This window comes from Arachis stenosperma, chromosome 3 (assembly GCF_014773155.1).
Source record: "Arachis stenosperma cultivar V10309 chromosome 3, arast.V10309.gnm1.PFL2, whole genome shotgun sequence".
Taxonomy (NCBI): Eukaryota; Viridiplantae; Streptophyta; class Magnoliopsida; order Fabales; family Fabaceae; genus Arachis; species Arachis stenosperma.
The window spans coordinates 3227180-3250946 of NC_080379.1; the positions used below are offsets into that span (position 1 = coordinate 3227180).

The window sequence follows — 23767 nt, forward strand, 5'->3', positions numbered from 1 at the left end:
GGGTAACCTTAAAGGCTTAAAGCATTGGTGAATGAATGAATGCAGTGACATTTAAGTAACTCTTGGAAGAGTGTATGAGGCCAAAACTGCTGCAGGTGAGTGTAATAATGTCATCCAAATCCGGCATTGCAATTTGTGTGTGAATTCAAAGTGTCATGGTGCAGTTGGTGGTGATGGCGCAGTATTATTAGAGTGGTATTAGGGGCAGGCAATAAAGTCATTTCACCTCGTATTCATTCCCATTTGGGTCTATTCACCTTTGCTTCTAAATTTAGGATTAGCTCTGTTTTTTTTATTTCTTTATCCTTGTTTGTTCTTTCCCAAAATTGGAGGGGTGTTATGGTAAAACCACATGAGCGAAATAAAATAAGAAAAAACACATTACCAAATCTGATAGCTGGGATTTATGGCTGTGTTCACTTCTGATTGGGAGCAGCAAAATGGAATGCCATTTTATTATATAATCCTTTTGCACCCCTTTCTCTTGAACCTTCTTCCCAACACCCATCTCATCTCTCTATCTCTCTATCCCCACCATCACCATTCACCACCAAACCCACTTCCAAGGATAAACCCAATAACATCAAATTCCTCTCTTTTTATTATTTATAATTAGAAAAAAGTGAAGCTATTGAGGTAGGTTTTTCTATTGTTATATACTTATATACTTGGGTCAAAAAAAAAAAAAAGCATTTACTGTTTCTATGTTCATTAGTTTATGTTCAGATGTTGCTTTTGTTGCAACTTTGCAATTGGTCTTGTCTCGGTGAAACTAAGTGGATTGATTCACTTTCAGGAACAGGAACATAGGAACCGGTTGCCGTTAGATTCCATGACTTTTTGATGCTTATGTGATTCAAACCACACAACTTATCTTTTCATTACTTCCATTCCTTCACACCCCTCTTTTGTTTTTTTTTTTTTAATTTTTATATTAAATTTTACTGTTCCTTTTTTTGTTTTTTGGTTTCTCCATGTTCCCTTTCTTGATCTCTTGCTGATTTTGAGGCACCATACTTCACAGTTCATAGTTCTAACTTCTAAGTAACTCTCAAGTTAGTATCTATCTATATAAGATATTTTTAGTTTCCTTTATTACCCCTTGGATCTCTAGAATTCTCTTTCTTCTTATAAGAGAAAGAAATGTTTTATTTTATTTATTTTATTTTGGCCTTGTTTTATTTATTTGTTGCTCTGATGAACAGGAATTGGGCTGAAAGCGAGAATTGTGAGAAGTTTTGTGTGATCTGAGGAGTTGGGTGTGAAGAAAATCATCAAAAGATTCAAGCTTTGAAGCTGAAAAATGGAGTCAGATCTTCACCGGCACCCTCCCATGTTCCTGGATCACCACCACCACCACCACCACCACCACCATCACCAGCAGATGAACACCACCACCACCAACAATAACAACAATTCTTCGGGCCTAACAAGGTTCCGATCGGCACCAAGTTCGTATTTTTCCAGCATCATTGACAAGGAATTCTACGAAAGCATCTTCAACAAACCTTCAAGCCCAGAAACAGAGAAAATCCTCGCACGCTTCATGAATAGCCTTGCAAATGATGAACCTGAAGATGATTCATTACTTGGAGTAGCAGCTGCTACTTCTACTACTACTACTAATAATAAAAATCTGTCACCGTCACCACAACCGCCACAACAAGTAGTTCAGCAAATCTCTCAAGTGAAGGAAGAAGAGATTAGTATTAATACCATTAATACCAATAATACCCTTCAGCCTCAGCCTTTGCCTTCTTCAATGAATAATGAATCATTGGTGCAGCAACCACAACAGCAGATGAATAGTATGAGTAACAATAATTATGGATCTTTGAGTGCTAATAATCCTCCAACTCAGAGTTTTTATCAAAGTTCAGGAAGACCACCTCTGCCGAATCAGATGAAAACTGGTCGTGGAAATGCTTCGAATCTTATTAGGCATGGTAGTTCACCTGCTGGACTCTTTTCAAACCTGAACCTTGAAGGTATGTTCTGCAACAATTTTAGCTTTTTTCTTATTTTTCATTAATAAAAAATAAAACTTTCCTTTTTGGGTATAGTATGTGGGGTGTTGCTATCTCTAATTTTTTTCCCCTCCCATCTTTTTTGGAGACCAAAATTTTCTTCTCTGTTTGTTTATCCTTTGTAATTTCCCATAAAGGGAAAAAAGATTGTGAAATTACTCGGATAGAATTATCTCTAATAGTTAAAAAAAAAAATCTTGTGAAGTTGAATTGTCTTTCTAAATAATCCTAATTGGAGAGAATTAGTCTAAATCAAATCAGATTGGATTAATACGTGTCAAAGTAAAACTACCCAAAAGTGAAATTCTGTTATAGACACATTTTTGTTGTTAGAGCAAGTGAAAAACATAATTATTGTCTTCTTAGACTTTTGTGTATCTTTGTTTTGTGCTAGTTTTAGACTTGATCTTTTTTGCATAATCTTTTACTTTGTCACTTAAAAATATCCAATGATAATGACACTGATCAATCCTAATTTGTTTTTATTTTATTTTTTTTCAGGCTATGCTGCTTTAAGAGGCATGGGAACTATGGGAGCTGCTGCTAGCAACACTAGTGAGGATGCAAATTTTTCTCCGGTGGCGAGGTTGAAGAATCCACCAACCTTTTCATCCTCAGGACTAATGACTCCAATAGCTGAAATCAGGAGCACATCCAATACACTAAACAATCCAGAGAGTGCTGAAGCCTTTGCAGAAAGCCAGAGCAGCGATTTTATGTCGGGTTTACCCGTTGGTTCTTGGGACGATTCTTCTTCTTCGATGATGTCCGACAACATTGCTGGTCGGAAAAGGTTCAGAGACGAAGATGTGAAACCATTTGCCGGGGTGAATGCGGCCGACACTCAGGTTAAGGTACAGTGCTTTTATAGCTATGTTAATGTTGGTATATAAGTGACAAACTTGGCTCTCAAGTTAGCTTACATAATGAAACAATTTTAATATGTAATTTTCACTTGATGACTTGTAAAATAGTTTTACATTGTGGCAATGCAAATTCAAGGACACATGATGATTTGTTGAAAAATTCTTTCGTTGTATCGATCAGACCGAAGCAGGCCAGGCTCCTGGTACTCCATTGGCTCACCAGTTGAGTATGCCAAACACATCATCGGAAATAGCAGCCATTGAGAAGTTTCTCCAGTGCTCGGATTCTGTGGTGTGCAAGATTCGTGCCAAGCGGGGCTGTGCTACTCATCCAAGAAGCATTGCAGAGAGGGTAGAACTCACATCCCACTATTTGAACTCATTTTTTAAAAGTTCTAGATGCCAAATTGGATAGTTCTATGCATAGATACTTCAATTTTGTTCAATTTCTTTACCATTCTCAGGTTAGAAGAACTAAAATTAGTGAGAGAATGAGGAAACTACAGGATCTGGTCCCTAACATGGACAAGGTAAGATATTTGACTTATTGCACGCACGTGCATTGTGGAGGCCATAACTGATGAATGTTCTGTTCTGTTTTCTCGTTTCAGCAAACAAACACGGCAGACATGTTGGACTTGGCTGTTGATTACATCAAAGAACTTCAAAACCAAGTTGAGGTACTAACTCCCACATAAACAAATCAATTATCCCTTTACGTTACACTATGTTTATGTTTATGGACTATAATTATGAACTCATTAACTTAAATCTCTTGTATTACTAGTGAAATTGTGTGATTAATAGAGAAACATTGCACATTTTATAGTTAATAATTGTCATCTTACACTAATTGTTTTCATGTGTGTGTATATAGACTCTTTCGGAAAGTCAAGCCAAGTGTACCTGTGCACACAAGAAGCAGCAATAACGAGAAGAGAGAAGAGAAGAGAAGAGGGAAGGAATAGTGAGATATGTGAGACACAATCTCTGTACAGATTTGTAATAATTTGGCCTAAACAAAATCATGATAAGAGAGCACCTTTCTCTCTTATTACAACTAAGAGTTCACATTTGAGGCTCCAAATTTTATGATGATGATGATAATGCCACATAAGCAAAATCCAAAGGGAAATTTGTGTTTTGGGGGATTGAGATTACATGCATGATGATGCATCTTCATTATCGTGGGACCAATGAATGCAGGAACGTCAAGATCGGGTGTTCATTGGCATGGGCATGGCAGGCATGCATGCATGCATGGGGGGACCAACTTCGCATCACATGACATGGTTTCCATCATACACTTACTTGTAATGAGAGGGGTTTTTTATTTTCTTATTTGTTTTTCTTTTCTAAGGAGAAAAAATTATATAGATGGCCCTCCCTTTTCTATCGTCAACATATTAATATGTTTGAATATTTAGGTTGACATATTTTAGATTATTATAACTTAGTTTAATGTAATAAATATGGTTTAGTCTGTTTCGACATGTTTGATAGATTTATGTTATGTTATGTATGTTCCAAGATGTTAACCCTAGGAGAGTGTAAAATACATCAAGTGTTGTAGTAGAGGTGAAGAAATTAAAAAGGTTATTAAATTCAAATTTAAATTACGTGAGGATTAAAGCTTAATTATATCTTGTCTTTTCCAATTCAATGGATTGGTAAGAAGTTGGTCACCTGTAAGCCAATATCAAAGCATTTTTTTTCTTTTCATTATGTTTGGTCTTTTTATTGAATCTTCTAATCTAAGAAGTCAAAAATTAATCTATCTAGAAATTGAGTTTTCTACCGTTGCCATGATATAATAAGATTATGCATGCACTTTTAGAGAGTTAAAAAATAAATAAATAAGATCATGCATGCATGCAATTTTATGAGAAAGGAAGAAAATAGATAGATAAATAAATAAATAAATAAATAAATTCTAGTTGTGTTGAAGGCATCATACTAACTCAGACATTTTTATCTTAGGAGAAATTTTAAAGAGTTAAAATATGATCAATTTAAAGGTCGATAAAAAAAATCTGAGCTGGATAATATAAAATAATACATCTTAAAATATAAATATATATTTTATATATTTTTCACAATATAGCTATACAACTAAGTAATTTCAATAACCAAGTCCTAACTAAGTCAGATACGCGTGTTTTTTTTTTTAAACGTGGCTATCGTTGTTGTCTTCTTCTTCTTTAATAATGGTATTGTTTTCAACAACTTCAAGTTATTGTTGCTTCTTCAACATCTTCTCTTGTTTGATTTTTGTTTTCTCCTTTTTTTTTTCTTTCTCATCCTCTTTTACTATTATCATCATCAATTTATCATCATCGATATCTTCTTCATCCTTTTCATCTTTTATATATGTTCAAAAAATTAGAGTATAAAAATTTTGATACACAACACGAATTTTTAAAGAACTACATACTTACAACATTAATACTCAACTAACAAAATATGCACAACATAAATTCTGATACACAACATAAAAAATGTGATGTGCAGCACAACAAATTTTTAAACGACTACAATTAATTTATCTAACTAACAAAATATATTTGCAGCAAAAATTTATGTAATATATATAAAATTTTTTATACTCTATCAATATATTTCTGTACTATCTAATAAAAATTTTTGTGCTAAAAAAACACAAGGAAAACAATGATAACGCATAGACACATATTTATTTTGTTAAATTTATGCCAATTTAGTTAAACTTAGCCTATAAAAACATTTACATGTATAGTATTACCGTATCCTTAAATACAATCTAGGTGTACATACACCTCTTTAATATAAGTAGTGAATGAGAGGTACTTGTCTTCAATCGTTTAAAATTCAATTTTTTTTTAAAAAATATTATTCCACGAAAATTAGATATAAAAGTGAATGAGTTTTTTCGACTTTTGGAAGTTAATCTATTTTGCATACAATTTACACACATATTCACCCTCACACACATTCTCTGTTTAAGGATTCATTCACGGATTTTGGTGAGATTTGAACCCAAATACAATATATTTTTCAGTTTAAAAATTTAAGAGATTAACAATTTTTAATAATTTTTGTGATTATTTGAATAGTATAAAATTGTCTTCAACAAATAAATTTTATTAATTTATATGTGTAAATTTTAAAAAATATTAGTACAAATAAGGGTTGTACACAGATCGGATCGGATATAGCCTATAATTCTATCCGATCGTATTGGATACGATATCTGCATTTTTTCAAGTTGGATTCGATTCACATACTTGTGGATCGGATCGGATATCAGATATATCCGCATAATTAAAAAAAATATATTTTAAAGCTCTATTTTGCTCTAAAAAATATATTTTTGCACCTATTTAAGCCTATTTACTCCTAAAATATTATCAATAAAAGTTCTCTTAAATAACAAAAAAAAAAATAACACAAGATCTAAGTTTAATTATTCTAAGTTAAAGTACAACATAAAAAATTAAAACCAAGATATCATAAAATTTATAAAACAACACACAAAAATTCATATCACATTAAGGTTTACTTTCTTAAACTATGCTATCTATATGAGATATATGGATATGCGGATTTGCGGATATCACTGCCAAATCTGCAATCCGATCCTAGTCTACTATAATGCGGATCGGATAATATCCGTAAAATTCGGATCGGATGCAGATAATTACCGTGGATATGCAGATATTATCCGATCCATGTGTAGTCCTAGTACAAATTATATTAATTTATATGTATAAATTTTAATAAATATAAATATAAATTATATATTTTTTGTATACAAATATTTTTAAATATAAATACAAATTAGTGAAATTACTACTAATTAAATACTGATCTAAAATAGTCACACAAAAAATACTGATCTAAAGAAACCCTGAGCTGCGAAGTTAATCTACTTTTGAACATAGGAAAGGTGGTATGGAATTATGGATAATAGAGTTGGAGGGTAATGAATGAGTGACTATTCCTAATGGCTAATGGGCCAAATATGGTGGGTCCAAATCCATTTAAGTGAAGGCCATGTCACATATGATGTCACAATAGCAAAGTCCTTGCTATCTTATCAACCCAACACATAAAAAATAAACAAAAAGGGACAAAGTTTTCCCTAAACGCTAAGTAACTCACTATGGATTACGTTGTGAAGGTACAAATTAAAGGCATGGCCTTAGTTGGAAAAATAATGTCACTACTCACTATTGCATCAATAAAATGGTGATGGCTAGAATGCCTAAAAAATAATGTCTAAATGACTAAGAAGAATTAAAAATTAATATTTAATTTAAAAAATATAAAAATATATCATTTTAAAAAAATTAAAATTTATTATAAAAAATAAATTAAATATTAACTCATAGATATCATAAAATTCATCCCATAAAATATGATTGACACTTCAATTCACACCAGCCACTATCACATGCATTCACATACCTATGATGCTATTATACCAAAATTACTACATCATTAATAGAAGGTGCATACTATAGAAAAAAGAAAAAATAGTAAAGAGATAAATATCATTTTTATAAATAGTTAGATAACTTAAAAAAGAAGTATGTCATTTTATTTTTATTAATTTTTTAAAATAAATTATACATACTATTCTTCTTTTTTTTTTTTTTTTTTACACAAACACTTCATCGTAAAATAATTAGTAAAGTAAAGAAATTACAACAAAACAATGAAAGTTAGTGAACCTCACGGAGTTCATTCAGTGGGGACCTTCCTAAATAGCTATAACCTATGTTACTATTCTGTCTTTTTCTATGCTCAGGATTCTGATGCAGAGATTTTCTGTTCCCTTGAACAAATAATAATAATAATAATAATAATAATAATAATAATAATAATAATAAATTATTTCTCGCGTACCCATGTGTTTTGCATTAATAATAATAATAATAACAATAATAATAATAATAATAATAAAATTATTTCTCTCATACCCGTGTGTTTTGCATTAATTGTTTAGATAAATGTTACATTATTATCTAATTTAATGTTTGTATTTATAATCTCTTGAAATAGTACTATAGTTTAAATTATATATATAAATAAATCCTTAGAGTTATCAATAAGGTTGTTCGAGTATCAAAATCAATTAATAAGGTTATGCATTTAGTCTACTTTTTCGGTCTCTACAGGAACTAAATGTAAATCAACAGTGAGAATTAACAATTATTTCAACCCAAAGTACCCAAGCAAAAAGGCGTCTACATTAATATTATAAGATGTACTATCAAAGTAATATTTATGGCGGCGGCTACATGCTATGCCTATAATATTGATGGGGATTAAAAGAAAATAAAAGAAAATAAAGTTCCAAGGATATTGGGTCTAATAATACAAAGTTTATTAATAAATCTAAATACAGGACAGATTTTCTAAATCAAATAAGTTGATTAGAAGGTACTAATCATATGTGTTGCGCAATAACTAAAAGCAATTTAGAGTAGAAAAGCCTAAAAGCAATTGGATATGAAAAGCTCCATAGGAGCTAAATAATGGAGATGGAAAGTTGCTAAGATTCCTCCCATAAACCTGAGTCCCAGGCTTTATAAATATAATATACATGGACATATATATCCCTGTATAACCCTTAGCGATATCCAAGGGTCATGTTAAACCCTCAGTAATAAAAAAGTACCCATCATAAACATCATTTCCACAAATTAAACTACATTTAATTTAAGTAATTGGCCAAAACATGATAAAATTCATAATCTCTCTTTTTTTTTTGTTTACATTTTCGTTTTTTTTTTTTGTAGTGGGTCACACTCAAGCTATATACATACATGATGAACAACGATAGATGGGCATTATAACATTTAAATTAGAGAAAAATTTTAGGAAATGGATTCCCTCTATTATTTTAAATAGTTGAAAGAATAAAGTGTGACTTCTCACTTTTAATTCTATAAGTGAGATCAAATATAAATAAGAGAAAAAAATAATCAAAGATAAAATTAAATATTAGATACCATTCAATTTTTTTTTTTTTTTATTAGAAAGAATCCACTCCCAAAATTTTATGATACTAACTACTAAAGTAAACATAGCATGTTGAATATGTGTGTTTTAAGAGAAGAGTTACACGTAGGGGTTTTAGTTTTTTTTTTTTAATAAAAGCATTGCTACAAACGCCATTTTATTCCATTCTCTTTATTACAAAGCTAATTATTAATTAATGTTTTGAGTAACTCTTGACTCTTTTTCTTTTTTTTGGTCATTTTTAGTATTGGGCTGAGAATTTTTTTGAATGACTAGTAAGGACCGGATAACAATAATTGATGATTTATTGACCCCTTTTTTTTAAATTTAGTTGAAAATGTTCTTTTTTTTTTCTCCAAACACCAAACTCTCACTCACTGTCACTAAAAACTAAGAATGTTTACTGATTCTAATAGTTTTTATTTATTTTAATTGTGGTGAATAAGTATAGAAATTTTTATTTATTTTAAGTTTTCAGAAAATAATAATGTCTGCATGCGAATGTCTCCACTTATTTTGAAAGAATTTACTTTTCAGTTCATAATTTATTTTGTTTTAAAATTTTATTAATTTCTATGAATAGTTATTGATTGGATGAATTTAATTCAAATTTAAAATTTTATTAACTGAAAAAAATTAATTTAAATTCAAAAAAAGAATTAAACCAATATTTTTTTATATTATATTACACATTTATTTAAATTTAAATTAATAATTTATTACGATTTATATAACTCATCCAAATTTTAGGTTTTAATAGTTTTATAATTAAAAATCATTAAATATTTATTATTTTCAACAAAATTTATTAATTACCTTTTAAATAGACTAAAAGTATACTACAAACACCCTTTTTTGTTGTTTTTTAGTTTGATCTCCTTTACAATGGAACAGAATAGGTATATGGCAAATCAATAATAATAATAATAACATGTATCTTGTTTAGGGTAAAAAAAATGATTTTGAGATACATGCATGTATAATTTTTTTCACTATAAATAAAATATATAATATTACATAGATTGATAAATATTTTTAAATTATATATTCGATAAATAAAATATTTAATTTATTCATTTTAGAAAATCCAAAACATTAATATAAGATATCATAATATAATCCAAAACTTAATTAAGTATTACTAACAATTATAGCTATATTTTTTGTTTTTGGCAATCGTAAGTATAGTTTTTTTTTTCAACAGGTATAATTGTCTATTACTAGTCACAGTGAGCAAGAGTTTTTGGTGTTTGGAGGGAAAAAACAAAAAGGCGTTTTTAACCAGACTTAAAAAAAGGGTCAATAAATTATTAACTATATATCTTTTTTTTTGTATTATCAACTATTGTTATCTAGCCCCCTATTAGTCATTCAAAAAAAAAATTTTAACCCAATACCAAAAACAGTCCTTGTCAAAGAGTTGCTCAAAACATTAATTATATCGACAAAAAAAACATTAATTATTAATAATTAGTTTTGTAATAAAATAAATGGAATGAAACAGCATTTATAAAAAGAAACTAAAATTTCCATGTGTTACTCTCTGCTTTCAACAGGCATGTTCAGCATGCTATATTTACTTTCACTATCAGTACCATAGAATTTTCTTTAAACTAATTCCAAATAAATTTTAAATTAGATGATTTGTTTTTTTTAGAAATTTTTTATTATTTTAAAAATTTCTGAAACGAATTGATCCTTTTATTAAGGAGGTTAATTCATTTTTATTTAATTTTTTAGGATATAATTGTATTATAATATAATTTATTAAATTTTTTTGTTCAATACGAAAATTAAAAATTTATTGAAAGTAATAGATAAACCAATCTATATAACGAGAGATATTTTCGTAAACATCTAGAATAATAAAAAATTTTTAGAATTAAAATATTCAATAAAAAGTTTGTTAAGAATCAATTTAGTTTTTTGTTTGTTTTTGCCGATGACTATCTTCCAACTCGAGATGCCAATAAGTAATTTATTACGAGTGAAGATACTTGTTTTTGGTACTTTTCAGTGACCTTTCATTTCATGGACTTTTGGTATTGTTGGGCTTTGCGATTTAACTCAAATTTTCTGCAATATGTTGAGATGGGTTACCCATTATTGATTGGGCCTACGACCCAATCAAAATGTTAGCCTTGATTAGCAAAACCCTCTACACCAAAAATATAGCAACTATGTCCAAAAACAAAACCTGCAACTCTGAGACTTCTTCCTTTATTCGTTCCCTTCTGTTTCTCATTATCTATCGTCTATTCAATATTCATCATCTGCCAATGAGCCTTGGCTCTAGTGGCATTTCTCCCCTCTCCCCACCTCAAGGTCTAGGGTTCAAACCCTAGAGGATGCAATTGAGGAAAAAATGTGATAAATGTATGAGAAGTGTGTGGGTGTGTCATGTACCTAGGAATTGGGGGTTGTCCAATCCATTGGGGTACCTAGGATTGGGGGTTGTCCAATCCACCGATCAAAAAAAAAAAAAAAAATTCATCATCTATCTCTGATCGTTGACAAAAAAAAATATACATCATCTTCATTCAGGCATTCTTATTAGTTAAGTCTTGTTGAAAGGACAAGGGAGATTAATGACAAAAAAAAAAAAAAAAAAAAAAAAAAAAGACAAGGGAGATTCAAAATATATATATCGATATTGGGTTACTGGATGCTTGATCTCGGAGAGTTTCAGGCATTCTTATTAGTTAAGTCTTGTTGAAAGGGAGATTAATGACCAAAAAAAAAAAAAAAGACAAGGGAGATTCAAAATATATATATCGATATTGGGTTACTGGATGCTTGATCTCGGAGAGTTTCGGAAGGCAAGTGAGCGAGATTCTTTCAAATTGACTAGGAGAAGGGGTAGAATTCTCCCCTTTTATAGTCTATACAAAGGTGAATCTCACATGCAGATCCCCTTTTCTAAAAGCTTTCTTTTCAGTTGTCCAAAAATTTTAATGAGATAGGAGAGTGAGGTGAGCTGACGGGTTAGAAAACCGTCGAGTCAGTTTACAGAAAATATCCGAACCCAATCTACTTGTGAGCCAGGCCATAACACATTATAATTTAAAAAAGATTATGTTTAATTAATCTCATTTAGTTGGATTTGAACAAAACACTTATTGCCAATATCTACGATGTAACTTTTTCACAATTAAATTGTTACTTGTTAGCCACGAGTTAGGAAGGTATTTTTTTGAGTTTTTTTTTTTGTGACAAATCAATTCTGTAACTAGTGTTTTAATTAGTTATTTTCATAGTCATTAAGGTGTATATGAGTCGAATAAAATCGAGTTTGCATTGTCTTGTATTCGACTTTAAATAATAATCAAATTTATTTATAAAATATTTATCTGATTCTAAATTCAATAAAATCATATCAAATTATATTTCAAAATGTTTAAAGTCCAGATGAAATTCTCGATTTGGGTCGGACAATGTATGCTCCTAGTCAATACAAGACAAATAATCGCTTGGCAAACTTTTCGGACATGAAACATTATATTCCAGTTTTGTCAGTGGAATATGTGATGATGGTATTGACTTATTGATATGTTGTGAAATCGGTGTGCTACGACTTTAGACGACTGAAACTTGGAGTAATATTCATATTTCAAGTGAAAACATTCAACTCAAATTCCATAACATTCTTGGTTTACTTGATTATCATTGAATTTATTATACATACACAAAATATTTATTGAAATCTAATTAAGCCGACAACGAAACATTTAGTTGGTGCGAGTTTGAAGATAATAAATAGAGGAAGTATAGAGAACCAATGGCCTAAGTGTACAATATGTACAATGGAGGTTTAAAAAGTATTACATATATGAGCATTAGTGTTATATTGTCCTGTTAAATTACGTTTTTAGGATGAGTAGGTTCATGACATGGTATTAGAGTTCTAAATTCGAAAGGTCAAGGGTTCGATCTTTAGTGAACTCCATATTAAGTTTAATTTTTTTGGATGAGGAGCACTACCCTAATAAATAACATAATGCCAACCGCATTAGCGTGACTAAAGCATATTGTGACGTCTCTCTTACTCTATATATATATAGAGTATAGTAATAGCATAATTTGAGAAATTTAAGTAATGCATGTGAGAGAAATTAATGTGACACGATATTATTGGACCCCTTCATACATTCACACAAACGTTGAAAATTATTGTTTGAAATTCTAATTTTAGTTATTTTTAGGATCCAACTTGTTTTTAACCCAAAATTTTCAGTAGGTATTATGCAGAGCTTTATTACCTCATCTCATATTATAAACATTTCTTTGGTAGTTAAAGTGCATATTTTAAGTAGTCGTTTTGCTATGCAAAATGTTGTTCAAATCTCATCTTAGCTTTGACACTATCTCCTCCTTAGATAGTAGTTTATTAAATTTAACAAAAATAATTAATATATTAAATAGTCAATAATATTTAATTTTAGTATATAAATGAGTAAAATTAATTTATTAATAATTATTAATGAAAAAAATTCATTTAATTTTAAAACGTTGATAATTAGTTATTAGAATATAAAATTTTATACCAAAAAAAATTAAGAAAACAAAGTGTTATAAAAAAATTTTAGCTATATTTTTTTAACATAAAAAAATTTAATTAGTAATATTATTAATATTTATATCACTTATTCCACAAATTATTAATATCAAATTTGATCGTAGGACAATATTAATCTATTTAAAATTTTTTAAAACAAAAATAAAATATTAAAATATTAAAAATTAAATTAAAATTTAATTCAAATATTAAAGACTAAAATAATAGTTTATCCTTTGTATATCATGCACACTTACGATAGAAGTTTCTTCTTATTATTACTTATTAGTTATGTCAAATTAAACCACATATATCTTTTCTAATATTTTACTACTATAATAATATAATCAAATTTGCATATAGAAATTCATATCACATGAAACAAACAAAAAGAGAGTGGAAATTATTTCATATCACACAAACAAACAAAAAAAGGAGTGGAAATTTCAAATCCAAGTATACAATCTGCCGGAGAGAGAGAAAAATTAGGAATTATTTTAAATAAATAAAATAAATATTTTATTTATTAAAATGTGTAATTTATATTTTTATTAAAATGTATTTTATCTCTTATATCGTTTATAATGTAAACGAAATAAAAATACACGTATTTTATTTACATTGTAAATGAGATAAGACACGAGTCGACGTAGCCATATCACGTTTGTACACGTAGTATGTAACGACTTTATCTCATTTACATTCATGTAAACGAGATACATGCACTCTTATTTCGTTAAGAATGGTAGAAGCTTATATTATATATATGTATTTCGTCCATATGGTCCATTTTAGTTCTTATCTCATCAATTTCTTCAAATTTCCTCCCATTTCTACTATTTTCTAATCAAATTTTTGAATTACTACGAAATTATGATGCGCGCCAATGCACATGATGCGGATATCAACCGACGCCGACATGGAACATCAATGAAGCCGACTTTATAGCTGGTATTATTTTTTGTTTTATATTTATGTTAAAGCATACATGTGTATCCAAACTTAGAGTACTGTTATAGTAGTATGCAGTATATATTAGGCGAATGAATATATTATTAATAATTGTTTAACTAACAGGATATGATTTTAGGCATACTTTGACAAGGATTTGTCAGTTAAATATTTATTTAGGTTTATTTTTCTTTAATTAATTTAGTTATTAATTATTTAACTAATTTTTTAGTTAACTTAATTAAGTAACAAGATATTTATGTTTCTAGTTATTAAATATCTAAGTAAATGAATTTTTTTTAATTTTGGTATTGATTAAATTAAGTTATTAATTGATGGTTTACTTGTTGTTAGTTATTTAAGTAAATATTTTTACTTAATGTAAGTTATGAAAAAAATAGAAAATAAAGGTTATTATTAATTATTTAATTAAATATTTTTATTTAAATTCAATTTATACGGTAAATATTTGTAGTTATTTTGTTAAAATAGTTTATTTATAATATAAATTAATTTGCTATGTAAATGTTTATATAATAGAATTTTTTGCTGTGAGGGTTTTATAGCTTTGTATGTTTACACATTCTTTATACGTATTTTTCGTTGTTTACTAAAGGCCTCGCCTACTTCTTCTTAGGAGAGTGAGTCACAGATTCACATCATCGGACGCCATTGTCCCCTACTTGAGGAATGTTAGCTTCGGCGACGCGGTGCTATTCAATGATTTCGTGTCTGACAACTCCTTGATATCGGTATTTGTGGCGTGTTGGCGTCTTGAGATCCACATTTTCCACCTGCCGTGGGATGAGTGCACCACCATCATGTAGGACGTCGAGTACCACCTCGAGCTATGCCCACATGGTGTGCCTGTCGGTGGGTGCTTCCGTGATTTTCATACATGGTAGGGGACCGAGACTTTGGAGTTGGTGGAGTGGTTACTCAATGTAAGGCCTCTTGCAGTCTAGCAGCAGGATTAGCAGAGGAAGGAGTTTTTCTCCCTCAAGCTGACATGGCTTCAGAAGCGACTCCGACAGATGCCCGATACTAATGATCCAGCCACCCTTTGACGGGACGCACAGTGCTACATACTGTTGATGATTGAGGGTTACCGAATGACTGATAAGTCAAATAATCAGGTCCATCTCCAATGGCTCTCACTACTAGATGACTTTCATAGGTGCCGTTATGTGTCTTGGGAATCTGTGGTACTAGCATGGACGTACCATTTCCTATGCTCTGTAGCATACCGTTCCACCACAGACATCGCATGATGCACTCCTCTACTAATATCTTGGATATGCTAAAAATTTCTCTAGTGGTGTCCACCTGAGCGACAGGTTTATATGTACTCCATGGCTGCGAGGTAACTGTTCATTACGGTTTTATTATTCTTTGTTTACGTAATTCAATATGATTTGCAATTAATTGAATCGTGGTTACTGTTGCAAATTTTCACAGGTAGATATGTATGACATAGCAGAGCAGGAACCAGCACGAGCAGAGAGTCCTGCAATGGCATCGAGCGTTTGATCAGTTAAAATTGGATGAGGTAAGCGAGTTACCCTTTTATTTGGTCATAGTTGCATAAATTACTCATACCTTTTTAGCACCTGTCGTTGATGTTTATTTCACAACGTACATTATAGTTTCTGTGGATGTCCTACGATGACCCTGCATTATAGGACATTTGCCTGCTATGGCTAAAGGAAGAGGCAGAGTGGGAAACATGGATTTCTATTGTTCCTTTCGTTTGCTTCAACATAGTTGAATTTTTCTATGTCAATCGGGTAAAACACCAGTTTAATGGTGAGCAGCCAATGCCAGGGGACCCGGTCAACGTTGACAGGTTCCTCACTACTATAGGATGTGGCGAGGATGTATGGTGGCCTACCAAGTTTCATGAGTCAGTGGAGGGCTCGGTTTGAGGAGGGATACCCGTACACAGACTATTGGCTGACGTAGGAGTATTGGGATTGGTTTCAGTAGGTTTACCGTGTTAGACACTTGTTGTGGGCAGAATGTGCTTGACGACTCTAAGCTTTTGGACTCACCAGGAGACGTGCAACCCATTGCCAGCCAGCAGACGGACGTCCTACACCTTCTCTGGGATGTCCCTGACCGTTGACAGCAGGCTAAGGAAGTTTGGTCGGACACCCAAAGGCCTAACTGCACCTTGTATTACAGGGATGTTGACGGATGGGTTGGACTATATCAATGGTAGGATGACACAGCAGATAAGGCTGTTGTCTAATTGTCGACGGTCTTGAGACATGGTTGGTACTAAATGCGTGTGCGCTCCTCTAACCCTACGCACCTTCCTAACGAAATAACACATACATGATTGTTATTTACACAAAATATAACAATGATAAATGATATTAATTACACCACAGTTAAACGAGGCCTCACTAATATCTGAGATTTTGTCGGAGGACAACACGGAAACTCCACGAGCATCTAGCTACATATTGCTAACAATGAACATGGTACTTTAATCGATCTGACTCCACTACTCGGTACTTAACACTTCTGCGGATGCTGTAATTCTTCACACCCTATGTCACTGCATCTCTATTCTTGAATCTGTGGCTAACCCGAAACTCCACACAACCGTCTAAGTTGTAATCCTCTTCACCTGTGTTGAAAAACAGAATATTTTCGTGCATCGTGTCCAGACCCAACATCTGATAGTGGCTGGGTACAGTTGATAAGGCCAGAATCAGTTACAGGCAGGAAGAAGATACCGAAGTAATGCCTCAACCGGTGTCTCGGATGCGAACTCATCCTCATCATCATCTTCAAAAGAATCACTCTTGTTGCTATCCGCAACATACTCCTCATCGGATTCTTCACCATCCACGTCCATGTCTTACACTGAATTTGCAACATGTATCGGTCGTGGTGCGAAAAGTGGGTCGTCCTGCATGAATTCCGAGTGGCCAGATCTACTGCCATCAACATCTCCGACCTCCGTAGAAAGTTCCTTAACTTATTCCGACATGATTCTCCCATAGATATCAAACATGAGTCGCACATGCTCGTCACCATGGAGTCAAAATAGATAAAACTGAAAAATTTCATTTTTCATCGGTGTTAGTAACCTATACCTCACCTTTTTCTACTTACAACCACATACCTATTACCACTAGATACTTTGGTTTATTTTTCGAAAGAAAACCGAAAGAGAAGAAAAAGTGATATATTTGTGAAAAATATAAAGGATTATACATTATTTTATAGCTGATGAAAATTTTTCATAATGTATATTGTTTATATTGTAAACGTCATAATTTTTTATGTATCTTGTTTATAAATATAAGCAAAATAAGAGTGTACATATCTCGTTTACACTGTAAACGAAATAATAGCATCTAGTGTTTCATGCCTTATTTTGTTTTTATAATATTATTTATATAATATTATTCCATTCATAGCAATAGTAGAATGGTTTCAGCTCAATAGATAATAACAAATTAAATTATTTTAATTCATCAGTTTATATACATACACATATACTTATTCAACATCAAATGAAAACAAAAAATAAAGTATAAAATCACGGAAAGTTGGGTTCACATTACGTGGTTATTCATTTGACTTCCTTTTCTTTAGCTTGTCAAAATACACAAATAGTAGAATATTATTTACCATTATTTAATTTATTCTTCCACAGACAGATCCATTCACCACAATACACCTTTCGCACATTACCGCAGATAATAATTCGAAACAGAATTTTCCAAATCTTAGCGATTTATTTTTCATTTTTTCTTATACGTACTTATCACGTTTGCAGCAGCCTATACAAAGCCGATTCTGTTAAGGAATTAACTAAAAATATAGCTAATTGGAGTTTTTTTTTTATTAAAAATAAAGAGACTCAAATTCACAATTTTTTAGATAAATATAAACAGATTATGCTATTTGAGTTATAATTCATTGGCTGGTTAATTAGAGTTAATTAGTTAAAAAATAGATCTATTATAAAAAAGACTCACTATGTTAATTTTTTAAATTTTAAAATAAAAAATAAAAAATATTAATTGAGTTAGTTCTTATTGGAGTTAATTCCTAAACTTTTCCGTATAAAACACGTACACAAAACAAAACAGCTTCTTCAATGCAAAAGCCAAAAGCCAACCAACTTTAATTTCTCTCAAATCAACTTGTTGTAAATACCATATAATATAAGGACAAAGTTAATATGATATATTATAATGAAAAGACTCACCCGTGATAAATTTAATTAACTTCTCTTTTAAGGTTATTTAATTATCAATTATAGAGACAATTGCAGATAGTTTTCACTTCAGATGTTGAACAGTGTAAGAAGAAACACTGTGATAAAAAATTCAGTCATTATACCCTTATATGAAAATGATATGAGAGAGAGAGAGAAAGAGAAGAAAAACATGACCATGGATCGAGGCTCAGAGAGCAGTAGTTCAGAGTCACCAACAAGGGAATTGAAAGTTATCTCCATAGAGTGTTTACGAGCAACTTCAAAATCCGATGAATGGAGCGCCGCCGACGTGCTTCAAAGCGGCGATATAGTAGAGGAGCTCCGGATTGGCTCATCGGCCGGTTCCTTGGTCCGGTTCAGGCAACCCTTCAAGAACGGTCGGACCGGACTCAACAAGATCCTTCATGATGCATACAAGAAGAAGGAGACGTCCGTCCTTGTAAGAGTCCGACGTGGACCTCATGAGTTCGTTGAGCTGCAGGCCTGCGTCGTCCCCGGAGACTCCTCCTCCGGCAAGAAGAACTACTTCTTGAGGTCCATCGCCGATGCCAATTACGTCGTTGGCTTCTTGGACACAACCGAAAGTGAATGCTACCGCTTACAAGGTCTTTTACTCTCTCTTATCTTCTGCTCAATTTTATTTTATAGTTACTTCTTTGTTCCAAAGTTAGGAAGACTCCAATTCACAATCTCTAAGTGAATATAGGGAGACTATGTCAAGTTAGGAACAAGATTGGAATTCGCAAATCTCTAAGTGAATATGGAAAGATTATGTTATTTGAGCGGTAACTTTGTTTGGTTAGTTTAAATCCTGTTATACATAAAACGAATGAATACACGATCGTGTTAAAATTCAGGTTTACTTACTATATTATATTATGATCATTTGAGGTTACCATGTAATAACTGCTAGATAAGGTACCACTAGTTCCTTTATTAATATCATCTTCTTCTTGCTAAAAAAACATTTAGATATGGTAGGAAATTTTAACTATTTAGGTGATTTTCTGCAATCGGGGGCCTAAAAGAATTTGCGTGGGCCATTTGTAATTACAGAAAAATCCAGGAAGTGATGAATTTAGTTTTTAAAATTATATTTTTGAGAATTCATTTAATTTATTAAAATTCTTTATATTATTAGGAATTAGGAATACGTTTACAAACAAGGGTAATGGTCTTCACCTATGAAGAATTGCATCTACCCAAACACTATTATTTGTCCGCAAGTCACCCAATCATATAGAAAATAAAAAGTATCTTATTTATTTGTTCAGCTTCTCACATTTTCCTACCTAAAATGTTTTTTGACATTATTTGAGCCAACTAGCCAAGGGTTTGATTAAATTGTCATACGAAAGCGGCAAACCTTTTTGCCACATTGAAGCACAAAGTTGATGCGTGATACACATGACTTCCTTTTCTAACTGACGAAGACATTTGGTTCAACTAATTTAAGGAAAAGTGCTATGATTATAATTGCTTAATTAAATGAAAATTCGTATGCAGTTGTTTTTCTGTAAAATTATTTATCGAATTTCAATTATCAATTTTACATAAAAAATAGACAATAATGAGTGCATTTTGTTCAATTTGCAGGTTCAAGGGCGAGTAGGATGGTAAGTGCACTAACAAGAAGTAAGGCACAAGATGGATATGTATCATATCCATGGGAGAAGAAGATGCAGGAGATGCTTTCAGTTCCCAATTCTGGCAACTTCATCTCCATGTTATTTCTTCCCAAAGCTTCCGATCGAGTGGCGTCTCGCTACCACGACGTGGAGGACACTCTAGCGAGGGCAAATGCATGGCTTAATGCAGCTCAAGCTTCAGGGGTTCCTCTTGTCTTTATGAACATCCAAACTGAGTCACTACTCACTAAGGTTAAACAATGTTGTTAATTATTATTTATCTCAATTTGCGATGAATGGTTCTTAATATTTACCTTTTGTGTGACAGATATCTGGAGAGACAGCATCTTCAACGGTGAATTCAGGGTCATTAGCTGATTTTTCAAACGTTGCAAATGAAAGCCTTTATGGATTTGAGGACTATCATGGAGTAGACATAGGTGTTGTTAGAGCAGTTAGGCTATGGTACGCTCCAATTGGGGGAGAGCTCTCAATAGAGATCAAACTCAAAGATGATGACACAAAACTTGGCTTTGCCATTAGTCGCACCGAAGAGGTAATGCCTTCCTCAATTTCCCTACAAATTATGACTGTATTTGTTTACCGGCAAAAATATAAAAACATTTGTGTTCCACAGGTGAAATATAAAAAATATAATTCATAATTTATTATTTTTGTTAATTTTTTATAATTATATATATTTTTAAATTTTTGAATAAAAAAATAGAAGAAATTATACTTTTATAATAATTTTTATGTTTTTATTATTTATATCTTATTTTTAATGTCTTGTCTTATTCTATTGTTAAAACTAACACAACCGGTGTGATTATGATTTATTTTGTCACAATTTGAACTTACAATTTGGTGTATGGTTTCTACAGGGTTTCATTTTCATCTCGTCAGTGATTGATAACAGTGAAGAAAACGCACCAGCAACACGGTCGGGGCTAAACCATGTATACAGAGCAGCAAGAGATACATGCAGGTTGTTGGTGGTTTCTCGGGTTTCGAATCAGAGAGTGCTTCCATGGATGGTGTCTTCAACAGGAGCAATAAGGTGTTATGACACTGTTTCATTGAGCCACAAACTTTCATTGCATAGACACACCAAAGTTCCAATTCTCCTTCATGTCTTCCTTTGGGACCGTGCATTGGCCTCTTCCATTGGTGCTGCAAAGATGTCTCCCAAGGTAGTTCATTCAAATCAGAATAAGCCAATTGAAACTGATGATGATGGTTCTCATCAGCCATTGAAGCTCCAGAGAGACAGCGTTGGGGATCTCTCTTTTAGATTCCAAGACTTTTCTATCTCTAGCAATTGGGTATGATTTTCTACTTTGTATTTCAGGGCGGCTTTTTTTTTTTTTTTTTTTTTTTTTTTTTTTTTTTAATTTTAATGGTAGCAATTTGTAAATGAGTGTATTTTCAATACTCTGTTTTACTTAAATTTTATAAAATGACATGTCAATGTATATTATAAACAGTGATTTGAAACTAAATTTTGTAAGTTTAATATTTGGACTTAATTAATTGATTGAATTAAAATTTTATATTATTTTAATTATTTTAAACAGTATGGCAAATTATAATTAGATTTTAGGATAAAATTAGTCGCGTTTCAACACTCATTTAGTCATTTTCAATATAAATTATTCATATTTAAAAGTTGAAACTCAAATTATTGGGTTAACCACCTAAAATGTCATCGAATTATTCAAAAGTTGATAGAAATGCATTCAAATTTTACTATTCACAAAAATATTTTTAAATAATTTAAAAACATAATAATACACAACAGTAAATATATATTTTTAAAAAATGTCTTAAAAATTTAATTTTGATGTAATTTTTTACAAAGATAATTAAAAAAATGATATATTATTATTCTTAGAATTTGATAATTTTTTTCTAAATATATATTTTTTTGTGATTTTTTAAAAGTATTATTAGTTGTTAACAAAAAATTATAAAAAATATATACTCAACGAAAAATTATAAGGATACTAATATCTCATTTTTTAAGGATACTAATATCTCATTTTTTAAATCATTCTTGCAAAAAATTGTATCAAAATTTAATTTTTAGTATATTTTTTGAGAAATACATATTTAATGTTAGATAATCTTACAAAAAAACTAATATTAAATATGTATTTCTCAAAAAATACATTAAAGATTAAATTTTAATGCAATTTTTTTCAAGCATAATTAGAAAAATGAGATGTTATTATTCTTAAAAGTTAGTAATTCTTTGTTAAGTATATATTATTTTATAATTTTTTAAAAGTATTATTGATTGTTAACAAAAACAATTATAAAAAATTATATGCTTAACAAAAAATTACCTATTTTTATGTATAATAATATATTATTTTTATAATTCTTTTTTACAAAAAATTGCATTAAAATTCAATTTTTAAGATATTTTTTAAAAATATATTTACTGTTAGGTATTATTGTGTTTTTAAATTATTTAAAAGCATTTTTATTTCGAGTGTATTTTTATCTACGTTTGAATAATTTAGAGACATTTTTAGTGGTTAACTCCAAATTATTATTATTATTTTTTATGATATCTATCTCCCGTCTCAACGAATTAAAAACTTCGGGATAGATTAGCATTTGCTTGTTGAATTGCGCCTTAGAATGATGCTATTGGTTCTCTCATAGTGACGGGGATCACAATCCGTGGCTTTAGCTGAGAAAACACATCAGCCGTTGATCACTAAACAAATCAACGGTCAAAACCCCATGGCGCCACAAAAATTTCACAAACGCATAAAACATTTAAGAAGTTCCCGCCCGCACACCCCATAAATACACCTCCCAAACCACCTACATCTCCAAGTTATTTTCAGAACCTCCATTTTCACTAGAAAAAAAGGAAAACAAATCTCCACTTTGTTTTTTCGATACTCCCAAATGGCTCGCACAAAGCAGACTGCAAGAAAGTCCACGGGAGGAAAGGCGCCAAGGAAGCAGCTGGCGACAAAAGCTGCAAGGAAATCTGCTCCGGCGACCGGTGGAGTGAAGAAGCCGCACAGGTTCAGGCCAGGGACGGTGGCGCTCAGAGAAATTAGGAAGTATCAGAAGAGCACTGAGCTTCTGATAAGGAAGCTTCCGTTCCAGAGGCTGGTTAGGGAAATCGCACAAGACTTCAAGACTGATCTCCGGTTCCAGAGCAGTGCCGTTTCTGCCCTCCAAGAAGCTGCTGAGGCCTACCTCGTTGGGCTCTTTGAAGACACCAATCTCTGTGCCATTCATGCCAAGAGAGTCACTATTATGCCTAAGGATATTCAGCTTGCTCGCAGGATCAGGGGTGAGAGGGCTTAGGGTTTATATATGCCTAATTCTTAGAGTTCCTCATCTTTTGTAATTGAATCTACGTTTTCTCTTATGAAGATCCATGTTGTTTTCTACAAGAATGGAATTTGCTCATAACTTCAACTTAAAATGAATGAATGACCATTTTCTTTTCTTGGTGTCAA

The 23767-nt window shown here is 31.3% G+C and overlaps 3 protein-coding genes across 5 annotated transcripts; all 3 read left to right on the forward strand.

The window, feature by feature from the left end:
* The first annotated feature begins 402 nt into the window (after positions 1-402).
* Positions 403-4425, forward strand: LOC130969447 (transcription factor bHLH122-like). Of its 3 annotated transcripts, XM_057895177.1 has the most exons (8): positions 409-636; positions 797-1055; positions 1206-1988; positions 2529-2881; positions 3075-3245; positions 3358-3423; positions 3505-3573; positions 3771-4425. In XM_057895177.1, the coding sequence occupies exons 3-8, from the start codon at positions 1304-1306 to the stop codon at positions 3822-3824; spliced, it is 1398 nt and encodes a 465-aa protein (XP_057751160.1). In that variant the 5' UTR covers positions 409-636; positions 797-1055; positions 1206-1303; the 3' UTR covers positions 3825-4425. The 3 variants fall into 3 exon arrangements, with proteins under 3 accessions (XP_057751159.1, XP_057751160.1, XP_057751158.1); XM_057895176.1 differs by lacking the exon at positions 797-1055 and having other exon boundaries at positions 403-636; XM_057895175.1 differs by lacking the exon at positions 409-636 and having other exon boundaries at positions 683-1055.
* Positions 4426-18697: 14272 nt separating this feature from the next.
* LOC130969316 (uncharacterized) lies at positions 18698-21627 on the forward strand. The gene is made up of 4 exons (XM_057894985.1): positions 18698-19253; positions 20245-20528; positions 20605-20832; positions 21161-21627. Exons 1-4 carry the CDS (start codon positions 18719-18721, stop codon positions 21605-21607), a joined length of 1494 nt encoding a protein of 497 aa, XP_057750968.1. The 5' UTR covers positions 18698-18718; the 3' UTR covers positions 21608-21627.
* Positions 21628-23119: 1492 nt separating this feature from the next.
* Positions 23120-23755, forward strand: LOC130968863 (histone H3.2). Its single transcript, XM_057894337.1, has one exon. It carries the CDS (start codon positions 23202-23204, stop codon positions 23610-23612), a length of 411 nt encoding a protein of 136 aa, XP_057750320.1. The 5' UTR covers positions 23120-23201; the 3' UTR covers positions 23613-23755.
* Positions 23756-23767: the final 12 nt, after the last annotated feature.